Source organism: Cariama cristata, unplaced genomic scaffold (genome assembly GCF_000690535.1).
Source record: "Cariama cristata isolate BGI_N322 unplaced genomic scaffold, ASM69053v1 scaffold38840, whole genome shotgun sequence".
Classification (NCBI taxonomy): domain Eukaryota; kingdom Metazoa; phylum Chordata; class Aves; order Cariamiformes; family Cariamidae; genus Cariama; species Cariama cristata.
Genome location: NW_009593651.1, coordinates 1,311 through 23,163, shown reverse-complemented (window position 1 = coordinate 23,163; position 21,853 = coordinate 1,311). Strand labels below are relative to the sequence as shown.

The following is a 21,853-nucleotide window of genomic DNA, read 5'->3' as shown; positions in this document are numbered from 1 at the left end:
AAAACGTGATTGCCTTGGGATGTGGCGGGGTGAAGTTTGAAATCTCCAAAGCACGAAGAGAGGCAGATTACAGTCTGCCAGAGTGTTGTGCGTATCGCACCTTGCAGGTGGATGTGGCATGCTCTGGGGCATGGTGAACATGATTTCTGGGAAGAGGTGTGGGAGCAAACATCCATCAAGCTTACTGGCAGTGGATATATCTTTCAGCTCCCAGGAGTGGGGCCAGAGTTTCAGGCATTGCCTTTCTTTTCTGTGCCTTTATCTATCTGAAGGAAACTTAGCATTCAAATACAGGCAGAGAAATCAGAGGTAAATTTGGAAAAGCTAGAAGATCTTACATATGTGAAGTGCAAAATATGGGCTATGGCATATTATCACTGGTCTCTATCAGGCTGAGCTATAAATCTTCACAGTGACAGAGTTTTTCAAAAGCCAACTAAATTTTCCAAGCTTCAGGACAGGACTAAGTTTGACTAAGTTCTCCTCTTTTATTCAGAAAATCTGGGCTCGATTATAATTGCTCTTTTCACTGCCTCCTAAAGAGAAGCTGCCTCCAGCTCCCCATGCAATCATGTAAGGGCTCTCGTGATGCACTTTGGCCGCTGTTTCTGCAAGCGGAAGGTTACTGCGGTGGGTGGAAACGCAGCCCTGTCCCTGCTCTCCCACCCGAGGCCTTGGCTGGAGGAGAGGCTGCCCAGGAGGGGGAAGGAAGAAAGGAAGCAGATGCAAAGTAAATTGTTTCTGACCCATTTCCTGGGGTGCAAGTGCTGCTATGACTAACACGATACTCTGAAGTGAAGCCAAAGTCTGAGAGTCATCTGTTTTTCAGATAAAGGCATTACTGGACCATAAATTAAAGATGAGCAGAGGTAGAAAAATGCACTGAAAATATATAAATTATGCCTCCCACTCTGTTTTAGGTTTGCTAAAAATTTTAGTTTTGCCTTTCAGATCTGGAAGAGAGGTTCATTTCTATATTACATTTCCTGGCGTCTTTCCATGAGATGAATGTATGAATTCTCAGCACAGCCTGCCCTCTTCCCTGCAAAAAGTGTAGTAAAAGCCACCTTGCTGACAGGGCTTTACCAAGTTCTTCAGAAGGGCGTTGAAAGGACAATAAATAATCTACAGCAAATTTGCATTTTTTCCAAACCATGGCAGATGGCAGCATCAGCCCATTTTGCATAGGCTCATTTTTTTCTCACACTTTCTGCCGTTCACATCATGGGGTTTAGAAAATGCTTTGCGTATGGTTTGCTGTCTGTTGTGATTCATTTGAGTAAATTAATCCCCATCATTTAAATGTTACTAGCTTTACAAAATCTGTTTGGAAAGTCTGTAATCAGTTTGTTCCATTCACCAGGAAGCCCTCATTTAAAATAGCTATGCCCCAGATTTCCTCTTTTGTCAAAAGTATTTGACACCCTCCAGTGAGGTAAATGATAATCTGCAAAGAGAAAAGCAGTGCTGAATCCTGTCCCATGGATTCACAGCCAAAGTTAAATCCTTTCTTCAGGTGCTTTCAAAATCCAGCTCTTGTTTGGCAGTTCTTGCCAAGTCTCATCACTCTCACTGACAGATGATAGTCACTTGCACTGATTTCCAATGGAGAAGGTTTGCATTGTGATTACTCACTTTCCATGAGATAAGAAGGGCAAATTAATCATACATAATCTGACCAAACCTATGACCTAGTTCTGCAAGTAGTTGTGCAAGCAAATGCCTGTACCTCCCCACCAGCTATGAGGACTTTCTGCAGAATTGTTCCCAAGCTGGATCTGTTGCATTGCTCTGCAGGTTTCCCACTTCCCGTCACACTGCTTCACAGCAGAAGACCACAGGGCAGAGGAACTGACAAAACACCAGTGTCAAGACATTTGCTCACGTGCTGCCTCTGCGTCATGAGCTAGACCACATGCAAGTCTCCATGCCCTGTTTTTCCAGTTGCTCATTGAGGCTGGCTAAAGAGCATGGAACTGCCTGGTTTGGCTTACAAAAGGTCATGATACACATTAAATGAGCAGCTACAAATCGTGTAAAGAATGGGACACCATTAGGAGCTGTAGTTTGTTCATGTATTTGTGCCCATCTGCCAGAGATGAAATCAAAACATGACCATATTTTATTTCCTTGCTAATTAAAGGGTTTATATTTTTCTCTTAATTTATTGAATGCTCCTTTCTTTTCAAATGTCCCTTTCCTTTTCAGAATTAATACTTTTACCAAGATTTCATTCTTTTTAAGTCTGAATGGACACTGGGGAGGGTTATAGTTAGTACAATGGGGATCTAAAACATCTGCATGTTTCCTCACAGATACAAAATTCTGTGCTCCAGAGACTTATTTTTAATACTTGCTACTTATTCATCTATCAATCACATCTTCTCAACATTCCTCTTCTGCAGGTGCTGGAGAGTCGGGAAAGAGTACTATTGTAAAGCAAATGAAGTGAGTATATGAATATTCATATTGGGTGTTGAATTTGGTATTTCTAGTACAAGCTATCTAGCTTATGTCTTATTACAATATTTATGCTTATTTGAATAAAATGCAAAGAAACATCATTCAAATCAAGTTCTCATTCAACCACAGAAAGAAAAACACAAAGTGACTAAGACACACAGCTGGATAGATAATCAAATCTGTCTGATCAAATCATGCGCTGGTCCAACTCCTTACTGAAAACCAGGGAAGCTTCTTCATTGGTTTTGGTAGGAGTTACAGTACTGTAGTGAGAATATTAATGCATGAGACAACCTGCCATGGCAGATCCAGCTAGCCCAGCATCCTGTCTCCTGCAGCAGCTGACGAAGGATGTTTGGAGATCATCAGACCACACAAGGAAGCACACAGTAATACTTGTGCTGGATACCCTGATAGCATCTGATCATCTGTGACTCAGGCACCATCCTGAACCAGAGAAGGCGTCACCATGTTTAGTAGCCCTCAGTTAGTTCATGCCTACATTTCTCCTGAATCTTTTTTGAACCAATGCAAACTAGTAACATCCGTGATATTCTACAGCAAGTAGTTCCACAGTTTAATTCCATATGATGTGAATCACCTCCCTTTGTTCAATTTTAATTTGTTCCCCATTAATTTCATTTGATTTCACTGTATTGCAAGTGAAAATATTGAAGTATTCACATTGCATAACAGTGCAAAGTCTTTTTTTCTTCCCCCCCCCCCCCTGTCAAATGTTTTTTTCTCCCCCCCCCCCCCCCTCAAACTGGTCTCTGTAGATCATTCTTGGTCTCCACAGTCTTATTCCAGCTCCTGCCAGAAGTCAGAAAGATTGCTCTCAGGTCTCCCACTGGCCAGGCAAGAACATATTTAGCCACCAGCCCACACAGCAAGCAGCTGGTCCCCACCATTTAGCATAGGTTGGGAGAGTAATGAGAACTGCTTTTAGCAAGCAAACTATCACCCCAAAAAGTTTTCATAAAATAATCAGTTTGGGAAAAAATAGGCTGTATAAGTTCAAATGCAAAAACCCCTGTTCATATATGGACTGCGTATCTAGTTAGGAAGATTTTGTGACTGCACCATAAATCTATTGCAAGAATACTTGTAGATGTTTGTTCAAAGTGCACATGGTGCCACACAGATTGAAGTCAGTAGCTTCATTTCTCCTGGCTTCATAGGAAGGTGAAGCTTGTGTGTGTGTGCATGTGCCTGTGTGTCCCCATTTACAATTTACTATCACAATATTTTCACATATAGCAAAACAGGCTAAAACTGGATTCATTCATGTTATTCTTTTAAGGGTGGTCAAAATACTAATCACACATCTTGCTTAAATAGATAATCCACTTGAGTTGAAGAGGTCATACTTACACAGGAGGCAAAAATCCTCCTTCATTGTGTAACCTGCTAAAATATTGCTGCTGTATCTAGCCTTATTTTCACAGTGTCCAGCTCTGCTTCCTAAATCTGTTCAAATAGAGAGAAAAATTACACAGGCATTGCAACTGTTTAGACATAACCCCACTTTGTAAGTATCAATCCCTTCCTGTGTAAAAATCAAGCAGACTGTTTTATGAAATCAGTAATACTATTCTGAATTTAAGTTCTCCTAACTATTTCATATCTTCATCAATGCATTTTAAAGAGTTAAGTAAAAATTGTTACATCATAAGAGCAATTTTCTAGTATTTAAGCAGCTCTTTTTGTAGTAAGACAGATTCAGAACCATCCATCAAATACTTTGATAACTTTTTTGTTCCAGTTAGATGGTGGACAATTTTATTTATTATTTATTATATGTTTTGAGTTCCAATCAGCAGACTCTTCTTATCCAGCAAACCATTGAAATGTATTGTGCTCAAACCTTCCCCAAGCAGGAGCAGACTAAGATGTTCCTCTGAACTGAGCACTTTAAGAAGGCTGATAATGCTTAACAGCATCAGGGAGGGGGCAGAAAACTGCAAAGCTGAGACTTATCATTCAAGATCCATGAATTTATGAGCTGTCAACCTGATCACAAATATGAATTATTTTACAGGAAAACTGTTCATGAAAACTATCATTTTTCATATAAAATGTCATCTTTCTGTCACAACCAAGGACTTTTTTTTAAAAAAGGAAATTTTTCAGTAAAAACCCCCAATTTCAGTTATTAATCTTTTCAGTGAAGCATAATGTTTTCTAGAGAAGACTGATAGCTGCTTACAAAAGAAATAATTTTGCTGAAAATACAATTTTCCATCAAAATCAGGGTAATTTTACTCCTATTAATATAATTTTCTAATTCATAAACCTCATTCTTTCCAGACTGAAGATTTCAATGAAAGTTAAATTCTTCCACTAAACTTTGCACAGTATGTTCTGATGCTCAGTACATATATGCTGCAAGGCCCTAAAAAGGCTAGGATAGTTATGAGAGATAACTAAAAAGGGCAAAAAAAAAAGAAGCTTCTCTGGAGCTCTGTGCTTCTGATTGGATCACTACCAACACGTGATCTAACTTTTTTAAAGCCACATTGAGTATTTCTATGCTATATTCTAATTTAGCAGTACAAACCTACTATATAAAATTCAGAGAATGAAAAGCAAGAAAAAAATATTTGGTAACTCATCATGCCTGTTGAGACTGAATCAACTCCACCTATCTGGTGAGAAGCCCTCCTTTCATGAAAAAAAAGAGACTAACTTTTTTCCTCCAACACAAACATAATTTAGATATTATGACTGGTAGCCTAACACCTCATGCCCTCATCATCCTGCATTTATTTTTTAAAGGTTGTTTATTTTTTCAAGGAGGATCAGCAAACAAAATTTTCCATTTGCTAAAATGCTCCTTCTGGCCATACAAGATGCCAGCTTGTTTTACAATCCTTCCTGAAGAATGACAATTCTTTAATAAAAGCAGCAAAATTCACTACTGGTTTAACAGGTTGGCTAACATACCTTCTGCCAGAGGACATAAATTTACCATTTAAAAAAAAGCAAAAAGAAAGAAAAGCCTCAAGCAAAATCAAGTTTTCTTTCTGTAATTACAGGATCTACTTTTATTTCAGAATCTTATATTTTCTTCCTTCCTTTGTTCTTCAAAGGGAAAGCACGAAAATATAAAACAGCCATTTGTGGACTGTGTTAGTGCCTTTCCTTTTCTCTCATCCCAGGTTTTTGCAGCCACAAGTAAAACACCCATCTTCGCCTGAAATCCTGTTATGGCCACAGCTGAGACGCACAAAGAAGTTAAAGTTCACGTATTTCATGGAGTTTGCATTTTGACATAGTTAATTCCATTATTTGTAGAAAAACTGTTGCTTTCACAGGTAGCAAGTGTAAGAGTGCGAAGAATATACTTAAGTACCAGTGCAAGGGTAGTGGACTGTGTAACACAGCTCCCCTCTTTCTTTCTCCCAAGTTCAACAGGATCCCTTTGAATCTTGCATATTGTGTTGAATTAATGTTGAAAACAGCATTCAAAAAACCAAAGCTTCAAAACAGAGTTTATAGATTTGCCTGGTCCAGAGGTGGTTGGGGAAACATTTAGAGAACCCTTTTTTCCTACAGATGCTATTCCTACAGACACAAGAATATAACTTCTGAATTTTCTGACATCCATAAGTCAGAGAGGTGTTAAGACACATTCAATTGTGATCTGGGTTTTGTGCAGGTATGTGTGAGTGAATTATCTTCTCAGAGGGTTGACTTCTCTCCTTGAAGGGAAAATCTCCCGACACACACAACTATACTCATTCTGAGCTAACCTGTCAGATCCTTTCACATCACCCCTTTCTGCTTGTACAGCTCTGTCCAGACTGTATATCAGGTAAGAGACAGGGAAAAAACAAAACAAAACAAAACAAAACAAACAAACCCCAAACCCCAGAAACTATTTATTTAATAACCTGGCCTTCATCGCTGAACAACTGAGGTCAGGATGAGTAGAGCCTTGTTTGCAGCAGCAGCCAATGCAATTTGGTGTCGGTTCACTGAGCATTGAGAGTACGCTACACCAAAATTGGTGAAGTTTTCATCCTTTTTCACAACTCATGGAAAAAGATGTCTCTGAGTCATGATATAATCTACACATTGATCTTGGAGAACTTTAAGCACATGCCATTCTCCAGACAAGGAGGATTATGAAATTATAATCCCTCTGTCAGAATTAGATTAATTGAATTTGACTGCTAAGGTTCTTTGTCCTCTGGAATACAGGCTCCTACATTACTCCTCTGGAATAATATGTATATCCCCAAACCCTATAAATAATAACAGTAACACCTTTCAATAACCAGAAATTGTAAATGATATACAAAGAAATATTAAAGATTTTTTGTTTGTTTTCTTGAGGAAGCACCTCACTGTAGAAATTTTTTTTGCAATAATTTTTCTACTTCAGGGAAGATTCTGGATAAAACCGAGAATGATTAAACAAGCAGTGTGACAGCCCATGACTAACATTGTAGATTCCAATAAAAAAAGATTTGGAATCTAAGTACAGCTATACATCTTGCCCTGTATCCACAGGAATGGGCCTGGGTCTTGTTCTGGATTCATACATTATCTTATATTGATCTGCAAGGCAAAAAACCAATACCTATTCACTCAGACTGGGAAGTCAAAACCTAACCTCATAAATTTAGCCTCACATACTTGCAGAAACTGCTGTTTACCTGTCCCAGCAGAACAGGCGGATCAGCCATTGATAAATGCTTTTCCAAGGGCCAGATGGATTCAGTTCTTTTTCATACTGACCATAAAAGCATCTGATCCCACTTTTCATTACTTACTTTCTTTTTAATGCATCCCATAAACCTTTTGTCTTCTGTTTTTGCACCAGGATCATCCATAAAGACGGTTTCACCTACCAGGAACGCATGGAGTTCAGACCTGTCATTTATAGTAACGCAGTACAGTCTATACTGTCTATCGTGAAAGCAATGACCAAGTTAGGAATCAGTTATGAAAATCCAGCTAGAATTGTGAGTATGACACCCTTTCTCTTGAAATAGGCATTAGAATATAATTTTTGTAATGTAATAGTAGAGACTAGTAGAACAAAGAGGGTTCAGCATTCACTTTATGACAGTGGAAACAAAATGCTGCTTGAGTTATATGCGACAAGATGTCCTTACTTATTTTTATTTTCTCAAGACTGACGCCTGAGGTCTAACCTCTGTATAAACTGCCATTTTGTCTGTTACAAAAGAAATGTTCCAGTTGCAAAGACATAAAAAAAAAAAAAAAAATCTTTTCTTAGCTGCTTAGAGGCTTATTTATTGCCATTGGGAAACGTAATAAATATTTCCCTTTTATGAACAAACCTTGGGGCTCAGCCATGTAAGGAAGGGTCATCTAGCCATGTTGGGAATATTTCAGTTTGGCATTGCTCCTGGAGCAGAGACCTTCCATTGTGTGGATGCAGCACTGGCGCTTTGGCACCGCAGAGAAGTGGAGTCTGACCTTCCCGACAGTTAGCAATCCTATGCACAAGCACATAGAGGAAAAGCCACAGTAAGAAGACCCACTATCTTCTGGCAATCACCCTGTATTTTCAGGGACAGAAATAAAGGAAAAATAGTTTGTTTTTTTTCTCAGTGCAATGATTTAGTCTATTGCTAGTAATTCAGATCTTGCTGAGAATTTCTCAAAGGCCTGTCAGAATATCTTCTGGTTTCAGTTTTGGTAAATTCTATCTATTCTCTAGAGGTTTATCTTACAGAGAATTGCATCTGCTTATCTGAAAGAACTTTCCTTGTGCCAGAAGTCTACATTTTATTACAGTGACATGTGGTACTTTGACCTAAAAAATTATAAACAAATGCTTCAGATGTTACTAAAGCTCATAGAGTCATTTGACAAAATAGAAACTAAATGTTTTCTTCCTGTATTCTTTTAAGGGTCCATGAACGCAAGTCATTCAAACAAACGTAATGGTGCCCAAAAGCGGCACATAGAAAATAGGCCCATGTGAATGTGCTGCACCTTGGTCAGTCTCCTCAGTTGTGATAGACTCATGTAGTGCCTAAGGACCTATCTACCAGTCTACATGGTCTAAGACAGTTGAATATTCTAGCACCTCGCCACAGGTCCTGGCTCAGCCTCTAATACCCACTATGTGGTCCAGACTCTGTTTGCCATCTGTAATTGAGATATGTTCTGCCTGTGCCCTGGTACTTCAGCCTGTTTTCTCAGCCCTGCCAAACTTTGAGAGGTTTATACATGTTCGCTCATCATCTATCATCTGTGGCAGTTTCATAGGCATTATTTTCAAGGGATTTCACAGCCTGGGGAACTGGGAATCGAAATTTATTTTTTTTTTTTTTTTAAATAGCCCAGTTCATTTCTAAGCATTATATAAAACCAAATGCAGAAAATACAGAATTTGTAAGTTTATTGTTTATAGCGCAGTAAGCCCACTCTTACTGTCATTGGCAGAATAGGCCTCTAGGAATACAGTTGAATACACCTGTATGAAGTATTTGGAGGGCTTGCCTTCTTTCCCCCCCTGAACCACATAAGAGCAACCTGGATGTCAGTTTTAAAGAAAATAAAAATTTTGGTCACACTTATTTGAATCACCACTAAATATTGCCCTTTCTTCCAAAAACAAACTTAGCTTACATTTTGTGTAAAATCATAAGCTATTTGTAAGTTGGAGTCATTTTGATATAAGTTTTGACTTCAGCTGGACTTTGTTCTTGCTGTGCTCTGGTCCAGATTTAAATTCATCTAGCCCAAAGACTGGGCTTACCTTGGGCCTGAAAGCAATAGGTTTATCCATGTTCTAGGACTGCCTGCAAATACTTCTTAGTGTTCTGAAAGTGCCTCAGCACATAATTTTGAATAACATCTGTTCTGGGGAAAGAGGGTTTTTCTTCTTCCTAAAGTGTCATTGCAATCTGTTTTTAATATGAAAATCATCTGAAGTCTGTCTAAATGCCAGAGAGAAACAAAACATTATGCAAATCAGTGTTATGATAAAGTCAATCTGCCACTATCTTCCTTTTTTACATAAGCATCAAGATCCACAGTCGCCACCTTTTGCATAATAATCAATGAACATTTACTGTACAGTTGGATGCTCTAAGCTCAAGGCTTCTCGTTGTAGGCTATTCAATCAACAATTCCAACATTGTAGGAGGATAGCTATAATCATTAAATGATATGTGATATCTTGAAGGAGAGACCATTCCAACTCTTATCTTGAAGCTGAACAAGTGTGCGTGCTGGAGAGCAGCCCTGGAGACAAATGAGAGGCACACAGGAGAAAGCGTGACTCGGTTCTGCTGATCCCAGCACTGAGCAAGAGGACAGGGTATAAACACAGCCCATACTGTTTACTGTAGGAGGGCAATTGTAGGGCTCTCCTCCTTCCTCTTTCAAATGAAGGCAATTCTCTAGTGGTTATTTCCCCCTTTTTTTTCCTTTTCTCTGTGCTAACTCAATTTCTCCAATATTTTTGAAACCCTGCAGTGTTTTAGTTTTGATCAGTCTCTGACTTTTACAAAGTTTCCATAAACTGCAATTTCTATTGAAATATAAAGATATAGTACATTCCTAAAATAAATTTGTTACAAATTACTGTGAAGATGTTTTCTGGTTTTGAATAAAACATACTCCCTGCCAAAAGAGTGTCTGTCAGAATCCATTTATACTTTTGTAACTATTGACTGCAAGTCACTTCAGTTGTCTACTTATACGGCTAGGAAGGAATTATATTCTATAATTATCCACTGCTGTGACAGTGTATCAAATGACCCTATTTTAACCATGCTCTTTATTTACAGTACATTCCTAAGCTGTTAACCACTGAAAATAAATATTTTTAATGTAATAGATTACTTGAAGTCTTTTTGGATTGACTGTAAAAGGAAGAAATTACAGAATAATACATTTAAAATATTTGGGATTTTATTCAGTTACAGGTTTCTTCTTCCCCAAATAAAAGAAAAAAACATCGGAAATGCATTCACGAGTTATATTCACTTTGCCACATTTCTCACTGTGGCCTAAAGCTAGAAATTTTTTCTTCCAAATACTTCCAAAGAAATATCTAGCTATATATTTCTTCTTTGATGTAGTTATAATAGGTTTAAGCATTAAATATTCCTTTTTATTTAGGTTTTGATACCCCACCACTCTCTTTTACAATAAAAGCCCTCCTTCCACGTTCTGGACATCTATGGTAAAATGAAACTGAGCCCTTGTATGAACAAAATAAAACAATAAAAAGAGGAAAACTCTGTGTATCATGATTTAAGTCTAACCTTGGCACTAACTAAAGAGACGTGAGCTTGTAAAAGGACGCTTACATGCATATGTGAGTACAACTACCTGGAAAAACTGGTGAAAATTAGAAATTTTGCCCCTGCTACTCATTGTAAACCAAGTATGTTTTCAAGCAGGTGGAGGGGTACAGTGTGCTTGCACAATATTTACTGAAATTTCTCTTTAGGAAGATGAACAGAAGCTGTGTGCCATGGCAACAACTCTGGAGGATGGTGACATGTCTTCTGAATTGGTTGAACCCATCAAACAACTGTGGAGCGACGGTGGGATCCAGGCCTGCTTCGCAAGAGCAGCGGAGTACCAGCTCAATGACTCGGCAGCCTAGTAGGTGACACCAGTTGCAGTGCTGAATGGCTGGCTATTACTGTAACGGACAGTGTAGGAAGGCTTGCAACAAGAACCCTTCTTCATGTGCAGAACAGCTTATAAAAATTATTGCTCATTAACCTGAAAAGAGAACGAGGGTTTTTTGCTAATGTATATAATATATTAGAAATGTTTAACTGAAGGAAACAAGTGAAAACAAGGAAGAACTTGTTTCTGTGGATCTGTTTAAATTGGAAAAAAAAAGGAAAAAAAGGCTATTCTCTCTCTAGCTAATTTAAGATTGACAAAATGAGGGAAAAGGTGAATTGAAACAGCTTAGGTTTTACCTAAAGTTGTACTTTGTATACATTTCAAGCTGCTAAACATGAGTCTGGAGAAAGCTGTAAAACTTTCCTTTAAACTAATATGGCTACATGGACAGATGTTCCCTGGGCCGTTACCATCTCAGCATCCAGCTGGTGTTAGTCAGGGGTGCTGCAGCTGCTCTCCAACCTGACAGCCCCAGTTCCCTTTCTGTGGCCTGGGCGGTGGCAGGCAGATAAGCAGGGGACTAGGGTTGCTCAGCTCTGACTCCATGAAGGGTCACTGTTCAGCTGGGCTACATCTCCTAGCTTAGACGGAGTCAGTAAGCTTAGACTTTTCAGGAGTCCCTGGTTTGATTGCTTCTACAGCTGTTCTTGCAGGCTACAGTGGTCCTGCACTGCTGTTTTCTCCCTAAGCGCACACAAGACCAAGAAGGGAGGTGTCACCTGGGTCGGAGTTTTCCTGAGAGTGCATAAGTCTGACTCTAGACCTTGGCCAGAGGGTTTTTCCAGCTGAGGTCCATCTTCCAAGAACCGGAGCTGGAGGTTTCTCTTCTCCCACAGCTCCTCCTACAGGCTGAGGGCACCTGCAGGGTGAAACCTCAGGGGTGCTGGGTGTCCCTGCTACTCGGCGGGGAAAGGCACGGTCGGAGGCTGGGCCAAGAGCCAGGCAAACTGAAGGCAGCAATAGCTCACTAATTGTAGGTAATAGGAGGGATATATACCGTGAAAATATTAAAAATTCTTCATCTCTTTTTATCTTCAAAACAAGAATGAAGACCTTTCTGCAAGACATCAAACAAAGCAAATATTGCCTGTGTTGATTTGTGCCTGATTTGGAAATATTTTATGGCAGCCTTCTATTTCTATAGGAATAATACAGAGCAATTTTTTGTTTCCTAACATATCTTTCTGGCAGGCTACACTGCAGCTCTCAGCACTAAAAGCCTGTAATAAGTCAGTCATCATAATTAAAACAAAAAATATTTCTTGAAATTAAAAAAAAAACAACCAATCAACCAACCAAAGAAAAATAAAGCTAAGCAGAAAAAAAATAATCACCTGTTTACTAGCTAACATTCTAGTGTGTACACCATGCCTGGCAGATTAGGTTTTGCTGCCTAAAAAGAAGATAGGCTAGTCTAAAGTAATTTCCTCTCAGTGTTACGGGCTATGTTATCTTTTAACCTGCAATAGGTTTCAGTATTTAAGGGAGCTAGTACAGATTGTCAAGGAGCCAATAATCATTATTTATTGCTAGAGTTATGCTAAAAACAACACTGACATGTTTTTCATCTTCTTGAACACTTCTGAAAATCCTGCTAATCCTCTGTCTTCATCTGTCAGTACCTGATGCTTCTGAAAATCTAGCCTTTGGCTCTGAACCATTAAAATCAACTTAATTTTTGCCTTTGCTGCTGGGCTTCTAATGATCAATTCAAAACCAGCTACAGTCAATCAACCATCTGGCACTACATTTCAATTTTTTTTTAAAACTAAAACTCTGTTTCTCAGCTCCTGTGAATCAGCTCCTACACAGAATATTGATTTACACTGTGTAAAGTCTGACTTTCTGAGGTTATCTTCTCTGAGTCTTTTCATTATTAATTCATGCTAATAAAGTTTGATCACTGCCTTTTCTCTGTGCATTTTAATTGAAAAAAATGACATCTTCTGAATAATAGAAAATCCCCTGTACGTCAAATTTGACTGGAATTTCTTCCTTAGACTCACCTGGAATTAATCCTGTTTTAAGATGGAGTGATGGGTAAGGAAGAGGCAAAATCAGGATTATAAATTGTGAGCTTAAATGTCATTGTATAGCTACCAGTAGTATATGGTGCTTCTTCCTTGCTCAGTCATTTGCCTCAGGTTAGGATTCATGTCACCTAATTCAAGCCAAGGAAAGATCAGGCATTCAGAATAACCTACTAGCTTGTTTGCCCTCTTTTGCCAGTGGAGACCTGGCCTGCCGAGTGTCCCCTTGGAGCTGCCTACAGCTCTAGGAAGAATCTGAAGATGCCTCTCTTGCTCCATTAACTAGATAATTAACTTGGACTAATTTTTTATGTAACTACAATTGGCTGTGTTGATTTGAATTTAGGTATTTGTGACTAAGAACTATCAGATCTTTATAATGAATTTCATATACAAGTGTTTATTTTAATGTTTATACACTTTATAAATTGCAAAATGTTTTTTGTTTCTGCCTTCCGCAAAGGTGAACTGAGACAAGTTTGCCTCAGGCCCTACTCAGGAAACCAGGGCTATATTGCTTCTTTTTTTTAAAAACAGATTGTTTGCTGGACCCAAATAATGGGCAAACATTGAATTACTTAGATCAACTTCAGCACTACTTGATGAGTGGATTCAGTCTATTCAACTTAAAATAAGAAAATCCCATTTCCAAGCATTACTTACAAATCTCCATATGGAAGATTCTAGCTTGTTTAGAAGTCCTTCTATTTCCTTTCTTTTCTCTTCTCCTTACAGATGTGTTAAATATTGCAGACAAGGATGATGAGCCGTGAGGTTTGTTTCGGTAGTTGGTTAAACTGAACAGCAGAACTTCATGCTAGGCAGACTTTGCGTTATAAAAGGAAAAAAAAAAAAGCATGAAGCCTAATAAATATGAGAGAGATTGTGTTTTGTTTGTCAGAGACAAGAGGCTACAAATGGAAAGGTACCAACTGGGACACCGAAAGCTTGAAAAGGCTTCAACTATTTTATGTGATTACTTGCTTTTGGCTTTGTTCTTTATTTGAATATTAGTAGTTAAAAGGTAGGAAGCCACCCAGACATCACCTTTTCTTTTCCTTTTGTCAATTCATAACCTCTTTACACAGATTCCTAGACCAGCCAGTAGGATTCATAGGCTTTATCCAGCCATTTCAAGAAAGCTGCATGCCCCTGGAAGAGACAAGAGAAGGGCTGGTGTAGGACAAGAACATGCTTCAATGATCTGGTTTGGATTGTCGTTTCACACAGGTTTTATCTCTGAATGCCAGACACAAAATCAGATAATCTACTCTTTGCCAGGGGGTTGTGAGAATACTAACCTAGGCGGTCTTCAGTTTCATCGAAGCTTCTGGTTTTGATTATAAAATATTTTTTTTTTCAAATTATCATGTATCTTCCTCTTGTAAACTGGTAGGTCTACAGAGAAAACAGTCCCTAAATGTAAATTCCTTCAAAATATTATGCCCTCCCTTTCACTTAGGAAAGAAGATACTCTTACAACAGGTCTGATTGATAGGCTGCAATAACTTCTGGTAAATCTGCTTCTGAAAGATGCTTGCAGTTCTTCCCCTGTGGTGGCAATTCCCACTTGCTGAAAGCAATGGACAAAATTCCTTTCCCGACAAGGTGGTTTTTTAGCATCCCCAAGGAAAATAAGGATTTTCCTGAACTGAAATTCTCGGAAAGGTGTTTATTATATACAAGTAAATTACACTTCTATATACAAGGAAAAAAAAAAAGAAAAAAAAAGAAAAGCACTAGATTGTGGATCAAGGTTGTACAAAACCCAATAGCATTGTATTTAAATGTGTAATTTGCATAAAATATTTAAAAGTGGCTCAATATGAAGTGATTATGTAATGTTCATTTCACCTTTTGAATTCACCAATCACCATTTGTTTTCACTCTCCATAGTTACCTCAATGATTTGGATAGGTTAGCAATGCCGGACTATGTGCCTAGTGAGCAAGACGTTTTGCACTCCAGAGTGAAAACAACTGGGATTATAGAGACTCAGTTTTCTTTCAAGGATTTGAATTTCAGGTATGAAAGCCATATTTGACAGTTTTCTGTGGTTTTATCTTTCTTAAGTATTTTGTTTCAAATCTATTGACCTATTGTAATATTCGTAATCCCACCGTGATATCCTTGAATCCATTCTTATTTAGTATTTTGAAACAGCCAAAAAAGCAAGTTATTTTAGTACCAGTATCCCACCTTTAAGCATATAATGGACTGTTATTATGAGATCTTAGAATGTCAGGTTCTAAAAGGAGAGTTTTACATATGTAAGTGTCTAAAAAGCATTATTTGTATCCTGCTATTTGGATAATTGTTTGTGACATTTATGAAATTTGCCTACCTAAATGTCCTTAACAGCATGCAAAACATTTGATGACTACTCATTTGCATGCACTCTCAACCTTTCACTCACTTCTTTTGAGAACAGAAATAACTGCTTTTAACACTAGCATGCATTACAGTTGGCAAAAAAATAATAATTTCTGTCCCAGGGGAAATTTTAGCATTAGCATGCATGGCTTCATGCTCATTTAAGATGAAAAGCAAAATGTTCAGAAAAAAATCTTTAAAATAATGTCTCTGAGAAATTTAACTGAAAATAATTGACACTTTCAGATACTCAAGGTTTTGTTATGCTTGGTGAACCAATTAAAAACATCTAATTCCACATGAAAACATATTTGAATCAATTATGATAGCTTCAGTGTTCTATAATGCTTTTCTCTATGGACTGAATTCCATTTAATTCTTAATTCAAATGCTGGGGTGCATATCAAGGAATGTAGTTTAGACAAGAAACTGTCTGTAGACAGATGTATAAAGCACCAGGATTATAACTTTTACATGTTTCATTGGGCTTCTTTTGTTCTCCTCATGTGGCAATTAAACATCCCCCAAAGCATCTACGCCACCACACAGATGCTTTGGCACAATGGAGATTACAGATACAAAATAAGATTCTAAAGTAGATGCTCTATAAGTAAATTATTGTCACCTATTAATATATACTGAGCACTCACGAAAATTAAGCACTTACCCACAAATGCTATGGTGCAATGTTATAGACATATTAACATATGATTAACATATTTCCAGACAGCTTTGTATTTTGGAAATCTGAGCATCTTCAGTTACAGTCATAGTTTATGTAAGAAATAAAATCAGGATGGAAAAAGAAATCATCAGAGCGTAAACGCCCATTGACATGAATATCAGAATATCAGAATCAGTGTCTAGGTCCAACTGAAATGCAGCACAACTGAGAATTAAGTTACCTGAGTGTCCGTAATCAAGAGGAAGACTCCCAATGCCACCACAAACACAAAACCCACTGTGTTTAGCCTCTCTGCTATGCATCACAGTAACATTACATGAGTAAGTTCATTGGTGGTTTTAGGCACTTGAGTAATAACGAGGTAAACTCACTACAAAATAGTCTGAGGGTTTTGAGCTGCTACAGGGGTGCAGAGCAGCTATCAATCCATCTTAACCAGCCAGTTACTGCTACTTTGCATTGCCAGAGCAATGCAAAACAGCTGGGGGATCCTGATGACTCTGCACTTAGTTTGATAAGTACCATAGAAACATCTCTAAAGAGAAACACTTCCACATTCAGAGTGAGTTTTGTTTGCTTAAATGAGGCTTGGGGTCACAAGCCATACATGGATAAAAAGAGAACATGAACAGATGCCTCATTCTCTAAACACTTGTCCCTCTTCTGAGCTGAATGAGGCAGAAAACATTTTGTATCTGTGCAGTAAAAGTCTAAATCCCAGTACTGCTCCAGGGAACTGAATTACAGGTGCACAGATAATGTCTCTTGTTATTTGCTATCATCTTAGTGGCTACTTTGCTCGTTTAGTGTAATTTAGCTTCCTCATGCTCTTCAATTTATTTCACTAATGTTGACTTTGATTTCCAGAGCTCAGAACATACTTAGATATTTTTAAAAGGTCTGATCTTCACAAGTCCTCTCCTGCTGTTGTTTCCATTCATGTGCTATGAAGAGTTTGACTGAAATCAGGCAAGCTTTAGTCTTCAGGTCTCACTATATTTAATTTACCATTAGGACAAATGAAAATATTGCTAGTCCCATATCTGTAGCTAAGTTTTCCAAGAGAAGTGCTGGGAAAATATAGAGCTTTCAAGATTGACTTTGACTGTCTTGATAAAAGAAAAAGATCATCTCAGAAATACATTTTCTACCACTCACAGAGGGACTTCAGCTTTACATGTGCATATATTAAGTTCTGGGCTGATCTGAGAAGAGCTAAGCAAACTAAGGCTAACACAACAAAAACTGCCCATAAGAATTGCCTCTGGCCTTGACCTTGTCCTGTCTTAACTGACTTCATGAATACTCACAGGGTCATATGCTAAAAGCTTGCAGGAAGTGAATACAGATTCATATGATTATGTATGCTTGCAAAACTTTACTGCAGACTAAATTTTGAAGATTTTTTTCTCCTCATAACCCTCATTTCAGAGTTATGTACCACAGATCAAGGAAGACACGTAATGGCAGGTGACTTTTGGGCACTAATCACAGTCAAAAGTCAAGATGCTTTATTCATACTGACCTCACTGTAGAGTAGGTATACTGAACTCAGTGAAGATATGCTTGGAAGAATGCCATTACTGTTATCAAAATCTTGCTCCACAACAGCTTCCTGACTTCCTAATAATTCACATTTATAGACACTCAATGATCAGAGAAAGAGATTAAATGTACTAGAAAAAAAAATATCTCTAATTACTCCTCAGCTGCACACACAGTTCATGACAAGCATTGGAAGGGTTTCATTTCTTCTAAGCAGGATGAAAAATGATAAACAATAAGCTTTGTTTCCATCAGCTGTATTCCTGATGCTGAAGAAAACAGAGGATCAATATACTGCAAAAAATGGTGTTTCAGTAACAAATTATTCTTGCTCTGTTTATTGCTGACATGACTTTTTCATACTGAATCCCGGTACTTTCCTTGCTATAAAAACTGAGTTGTGTTTAATTTTCAGATACTGCAGGAGACACATCCAGAGAGTAAGATCTAATGCATTTTCTTGAAGGAAGGGATAACACAACAAGGGATTAGGTTTTACAGTTCTAAGTTCAACAACAGGCAGCACAGGGAAAAGTCATTATGTGCACAAGGAAACAGAAAAGTAAGGGTAGGATGAATTTTATTTTTTACATGTTTTTCCTCCTTTCTAATGCACTTGAAAAATGTTCAAGTTTGGCACCTTTTATGTCAGAAAAATAGTGAGAAGAAAAACCTATCCCTTATCACTGAAGAACTGCAAATACAGGTGGGAATTTTGAAAGCTAGTGCTAAGCAGAACAATGGTAGCTTTGACAACAGTTCCATCTCAGTAGGGCCCTAACTAGGTCCCAGTCGGGTATGCTCAGCTGGCTCTATACCCCATATAAAGAGTCCATAAAAAGTTCGTATGACTCTACTCAAAGGCAGTAATTTCTGGCAAAGACTGAAGGAAATTAATGCAGAGGAGGACAGCCCTACATTTTCCTCTCTACAAATGAAGGGATTCCTGCTCCCCATGAATTGCTGCTTAAACAGCAACTAATGAGACTGATAGGGCAGAGAAACACACTCCCCCACCCCGCCCCAAATGTAGCTGCAGGTTATACAGCTAGCTAAGTAATCGCACCAGGGCAAAGAACAGATGACTACATATAGATCTACACCAGCCAATTAAACATAACCAGTGGGTCAACCCGGGACTGGCTTCCAGTCATATGCCTTATTGATCAACGTGTCAGCTCTCTACAAGCAAACCTATGAAGTAACCAATGACTGTGGATTTGAAGGTCTTTTGTCAATGTTTCACATATAAACTCTGTCCTGAATAAATCCATCCCTGCAGGGCTTAGTCCTGCACTGAGCTCTTATGCAGAGCCCACTTCCTCAACACAGAGTGCCACCTGAAAGTACTGAGTGTATTTCCTATATGCAGGTATTTAAGCCTTTACATTTCATTTTATGCCCACTACAAAGCCATAAATAACACACAGTACTCCTTGACCTGTCGGGGTAGGAACAGATCAATATTTGGAAAAGATGGATATTTGATTGTGATTCATGTCCAGTTGCACTCTGCACATTAATAGCATGACTATATGCTTATTAGTTAGTATTTTACATTGTACATGTTATTTTTTCTGCAAAGGATGTTTGATGTAGGTGGACAGCGATCAGAGAGAAAAAAGTGGATTCATTGCTTTGAGGGAGTTACTTGCATCATATTCTGTGCTGCACTTAGTGCCTATGACATGGTTCTGGTGGAAGATAAAGAAGTGGTGAGTCAGAAGAGACAAACAACCTTTTTTGCTGCTAAGTTTTAATGTAGTCTCTGATTGTATATCAGAACTATTCCTGTTGCCTGATAACCATTTAAAGACTATTATGCTGTATTGGTTCTTGCCAGTAAAGAACTTTACAGTAAAAATGACATATGGGGATGAGATTTTTCAGTGTCTCATGTTTACCTTTTGCACCTCAACAGAACAGAATGCATGAAAGCCTTCAGCTGTTCAACAGTATCTGCAACCACAAGTGCTTTGCAGCCACTTCCATTGTGCTGTTTCTAAACAAAAAAGACCTCTTTCAAGAGAAAATAACAAAAGTTCATCTGAATATCTGCTTTCCTGAGTATAATGGTAAGTTTGCAGTTTTCAGAAGAAAATACATTCAGATTATTAGTGTAGGCCATACATTAAAGACTGAGATTTTGACTCAGATCACCTCTATATAACCATCTTAATACTAAGCATCTTATCTAAGCATCTAGCCTTTCTCTCAAAAAGAATAGTGTGGGACAGACATGGCCAGAATCCAACTCATCTCACCTACTCATCATGCTTATCACGGGGTGGGGTCCTTTCTCTCTGGAGGTGCTTATTTGTCTCCATTAGCAGTAGAGGAAGCTGAGAGAACGAGAACTTTCAGACGGCAGAAGTGTGGTGTGATGAACCTAGCCAATATTTCAGTACAAGTCTGAGCCTTATCACTCACACCCACCATAACTGAATCCGTTTTTTGTCCCTATTTTGAAAACCCATTCCATAAAGGAAGTTTGCCTTTTTTTTGCATGTCACAGTAGTGTCTACTGGAAATAAAAAACAGCAGCTGTTCCTAGCTGATGCAAGAGAATATATGAGGCTATGTCAGAAAGTGCCAGAGAAAAACTAAAGTCTGTCAGTATTTTAGTATTAACCTAATGTATTTTGGATAGGGAGTGTCCGGAATGAAGCACACTTAAAGCAATATAGTATTAGAAGACAGGTTCTGTGCACTTCCTGAAAACCAGCTCCTTCACTCCCTTTCTCAGGACACATTAACACAGCAACCCAGAATTGCTCAGTGCTTCACTGGGATAATCAAACATTATGTGCTAGACTCAGTGGAGCTACACCACTTTACACTGCCTGAGGCTTCAGACAGGATGGGAGCCAGCCAGGGCTCTCTGCAGCAGCCCGCCTCCAGGACCAACAACCAGTCTGCCATACCAGTGTTCACACCTGCTGCTGTTCTAGAGAACTACCCAAAGGCAGAAAAGCTGCGTGAAGAAATTAAGACTGAATATATAAGCACCTGAATATTTCCCTTTTCCCTTCTTCATTTCTTTATCTCTTCCTTTTTGTACTTCCAGCAATTTTGTCTGCTATCTACCTGATTCCCTTTGAATTTATGCTCCTTCCTTTTTTCTTCTCTTTCTCTCACTTTCTGCTCCCTCTCTAAGGTCCTGAACCATTTCACATTGACTCAGGAGCATTTCACTTCAGAAATGAGGCTTCTGGTTAGGCATGGAAATTTAAGTTTAGGTAGGCAGTTTAGATATAAAATTTTCATATCTAATGCATGAAGTTTAGGGGGAAAAAAAGAAAATAAAGGAAAAAAAAAAACAGAAAAAAAAATTCTTGTTTCTTAGCTGCTGTGAGGCAGTAGCAGTTGAAACGTGTCTTTCTTTTACTGTTCTCTCCACTAGGACTAAATACATTTGAAGACGCTGGAAATTACATCAAGAAACAATTCCTAGACTTGAACATAAGGAAAGAAGATAAAGAGATATATTGTCACTTGACATGTGCCACGGACACCCAGAATGTCAAGTTTGTATTTGATGCAGTCACAGACATAATAATCAAAGAAAACCTGAAAGACTGTGGGCTTTTCTAGCCATTCATTTTCTTGCTCATAGCCGGCCTTCATCTCAGTCCACTTTCCTCTCTTCATCCTGTGTGCTGACTGAAATAAAAAACTTTAGGGAAGAAACAAAATCAATTAGGCTTCCATTAGCTGTCAGTTGAAGCCTTGGGTATAGCCTGAGCATTGCAGACCAACAGTGACTTTCTGTATGTCATAAGAAGATTGAAAAAAATGTTTCTGCTTCACAGATATGCCAGCCGCTGAGAAATCCTACTGGAATCAAAGGGAAATTCCTATTTTATTCCATATGATTTGAAGGTAAACAGCACTTCTCAGGAAACTTGGGACACCTAGTATCCTGTGTTTTCTAGTGATCGGAGAAAAAAGATAATATATAACAGATAACTGACTTTTATTTATATTTGAAACCTTAAGAAAGCTATAGCAATAAACAGTATCAATAGATAATTTTAAATCAGTAGTCTTTTGTCTTCATGTTAGATACACAGCTAAAAATGACATACTATTAATTCAACAAAGACAAACCCCCTCA

The 21,853-nt window shown here is 38.3% G+C and overlaps 1 protein-coding gene across 1 annotated transcript in view; it reads left to right on the top strand.

The window, feature by feature from the left end:
- Positions 1-21,330, top strand: part of GNAT3 (guanine nucleotide binding protein, alpha transducing 3) — a 25,677-nt gene extending 4,347 nt beyond the window's left edge. Inside the window, exons 2-8 of the mRNA XM_009695088.1 lie at positions 2,406-2,448; positions 7,295-7,436; positions 10,913-11,070; positions 15,030-15,158; positions 19,322-19,451; positions 19,658-19,811; positions 21,140-21,330. Coding sequence (XP_009693390.1) covers positions 2,406-2,448; positions 7,295-7,436; positions 10,913-11,070; positions 15,030-15,158; positions 19,322-19,451; positions 19,658-19,811; positions 21,140-21,330 — 947 coding nt within the window. The remainder of the gene's footprint in view (positions 1-2,405; positions 2,449-7,294; positions 7,437-10,912; positions 11,071-15,029; positions 15,159-19,321; positions 19,452-19,657; positions 19,812-21,139) is intronic.
- The last annotated feature ends 523 nt before the right edge of the window (positions 21,331-21,853 follow it).